The 2,915-nt window shown below is 42.5% G+C and overlaps 1 protein-coding gene across 1 annotated transcript; it reads left to right on the top strand.

Moving 5' to 3' along the window:
• The first annotated feature begins 603 nt into the window (after nucleotides 1-603).
• Nucleotides 604-2,533, top strand: LOC147991236 (uncharacterized). The gene is made up of 5 exons (XM_087538584.1): nucleotides 604-647; nucleotides 1,629-1,663; nucleotides 1,772-1,950; nucleotides 2,088-2,238; nucleotides 2,523-2,533. The coding sequence occupies exons 1-5, from the start codon at nucleotides 604-606 to the stop codon at nucleotides 2,531-2,533; spliced, it is 420 nt and encodes a 139-aa protein (XP_087394710.1).
• The last annotated feature ends 382 nt before the right edge of the window (nucleotides 2,534-2,915 follow it).

The raw sequence follows: 2,915 nt of genomic DNA on the forward strand, positions 1-2,915 counted from the left end.
CCTGCGGTGTCCCTCCCCACCAGATCCACATCCCCTGCTCCAGAATGTCGCAGCCTAAGCTCGACCACGTATCCAGGGGAGCCCGACGAGCGTTCGGCCAAGAAGAGGTTTGTCATGGCCTCTCCGACAGACGTTGGCGAGGTGGCCGCCGTTCGCCCCGACCTGTCGATCCCAGAGCAACACGTCGCTGCGAAAGCCGGCGAAGACGTTGACTACGTTGCCATGCCGAACACTTCATGTCAGCGGGCTAGCGTATTACTGTATCTCAGGAAAGCTGGCTACGACATCAAGCTCGTCCACACCGACGGTTTCATGCGGGCCATGTCACACGTTAAGTGGTCCATCCCCAACCCCTCTGGTTCAAATGCCATTGATCTCGACGGCCCTGCCGCTGATCTCCTCCGCCAAGTGGTCAAGGATTTGCGAGCTTTATTCGCCATCGAGCCCATTTTGTCATTTCGGAAGGACATGTTCTACGACGGCGGCTTGGGATCCTCAATTGCGAAGTCAGATCTCATCGACCATGACCATGACCATGAGGAGGGCACCCACGAAGGTTCTTCCAAGGTGAAACAACCCATTTGTGACATCAGAGAGCGCACCATGGGTATGTGCTCTTCCAACTGGAAAGATCCCGTCCATGAAATGTGAGGCAACATTCTATCAGCAAATCTTACATTTTCTAGCTTGCCAAACCGTACCTTTTTGTTGTAGTAGCATTTGCCGTGCGGTGCTTTAACTGTGCCATGTTTAATTATTTCAGTTATGCAAAAATGTATTGTTCAATAGGTCTATGTGATGTTTAAGTATGAATTGGCCACTTCAGTTTCACGAATGGCTATATTTGGTTGTTTATAGTGAGTAGATGCCTTTTTTATCAGTATTTGGTTGTTAGGTTGGTTGGAGTGAGCATTTTTTCAATTATCGAGCAGATGCCTTGTTTATCTCTATTTGGTTCTTAGTTTGGTTGTAGTGAGCATTTGTCCAGTTGTCAAGCAGATGCCTTGTTTATCTGTATTTGGTTGTTAGGTTATTTTTTAGCATTTGTCCAGTTATCAAGCAGATGCCTTGTTTATCTCTATTTGGTTGTTAGGTTGCTTTTTTTTAGCACTTGTCCAATTATCAAGCAGATGCCTTGTTTATCTTTATCTGCTTGTTAGGTTGGTTGCAGTGAGCATTTGTCCAGTTTTCAAGCATATGCCTTGTTTATCTGTATTTGCTTGTTAGGTTGGTTGCAATGAGACTCTGTCCAGTTTTCAATGGCTATATTTGGTTTTTATACTGGTCATTTATGCCTTGTTTATTTCAGTCATTCACAATGTGTTGTTCATTATGTGCAAGTCGGAACTGTGCCGCTTGACTACATCAATACTAGTTTGAACGGCTATATTTGGTTCCAGTTATTCTTGGTGTAGTTAACACATGCCCTTTATTTCATTTTTACACATTTATCCAGTGTGATGTTTAAGCATTACCTACGTTCTATTCATTTTCTTTATATCTGCTTTAACAGCATGCTGAAACCAACACATTCAAGCTATCATTTGGAGATGATGTTGTTTACCTTTGCTATATTTGTTTGATGTTAAGGTTGCTATACTTATCATGCCTTTCCACTACTTATGCAGGACAACAATGGGAGTGGCCACCATTTTCCGCCAAGGTTAGCTTCATCCCTCGGCTTGTACTCCCCCCGTCGTTCCATAATGTAGTGCAGATAGATCCATGCCTGGACACTAGTTAGCTTCTAATATGGACTTGTTGCTTGTAGGTACATATGCCCTTGGCAAGGATCCATGCATCGACCCTTTTTGTGTATGGGGTAATGAGATATTGATGAACAAGCATCAAGTGAGGAAACTGATAAGGATTATTAGCAAAAAGATACGAATGGTGGCAAGCAAATTTTTTGTTTATGCTCTATCCAACACAACAGTGAGCTGTAGGATGGTAACTACAAACTCTATAGCCTTCTCTTTTTATTGCCCATAATGAGTTGTTAGACAACAATATCTGAATCTTTTTACTGAACAGGCAGCAAGCCTGGTAAGCTATCTAAAAAATGTCTGAATCTTTTTCGTTCCCAGTGGTTCCCGAAGCAGTTAACTCAAGATTACCTTGCAAAGTACATGATTGGTGGACACGCAATGAAGGTTAAAGTATTTCATCCACACTACAATGAGCATCGAGAAGTCCTAATGAAGAGAGTGAAGGATGGACGGACAACCATCACAAGGGGTTGGCCTAGAGTCGTGCACACATTACGCATGGAGGAGGGCACAATATGGGCATTCCACTTCACCTTCTCCAGCAACCAGAATGTCTTTCGCCTCTCTCTTTACAGTCTTTAGTACAACTGTGGTTCATCATTCTTTACTTGGTGCTTCTGTAGTTCTTTAGTATATGTACCTGTGCATCGAATTATGCATTCGTGGTTGAACCTATATTTGTAATAAACATGGTTGGATATGAAATAAGTGATTGCCTACTTTCAAATTCAAAACATGTGATTTTTAAATTAGGGATTAATTAGGGATTACACTGCACACGGTTTGTGAAAGCAAAACGTCTGTGATATATGTGGAGATCAGAAACGTTTCTAGGATCCACTACGTGTGCGATCAATCTCCACTGCACACACGACTTTCTCTTGAAAACTGTTTGCGTTAGGCCACCTTGCGCAAATGTTTACCACATAAAACTGTGTGTGATGGACAGCCTTTTGCCACACAATTTCTTCTACGCACCGTGTGTGATGCATTCAATAACACAAACGACAAAATTATTAATATTGTGTGCAATGACAACGCTATCACAAACGTTTTAACGGGAAAAATTATGTGTGATGTACCTGTGAACAGAAATGTTTTCCTTGGAGCGAATGTGTGGGATGTACATACGAACGGAAACGTTTA

The sequence above is a fragment of the Triticum urartu genome, chromosome 1A, assembly GCF_056163025.1.
Source record: "Triticum urartu cultivar PI428250 chromosome 1A, HENAU_Tu73, whole genome shotgun sequence".
NCBI classification, from domain to species: domain Eukaryota; kingdom Viridiplantae; phylum Streptophyta; class Magnoliopsida; order Poales; family Poaceae; genus Triticum; species Triticum urartu.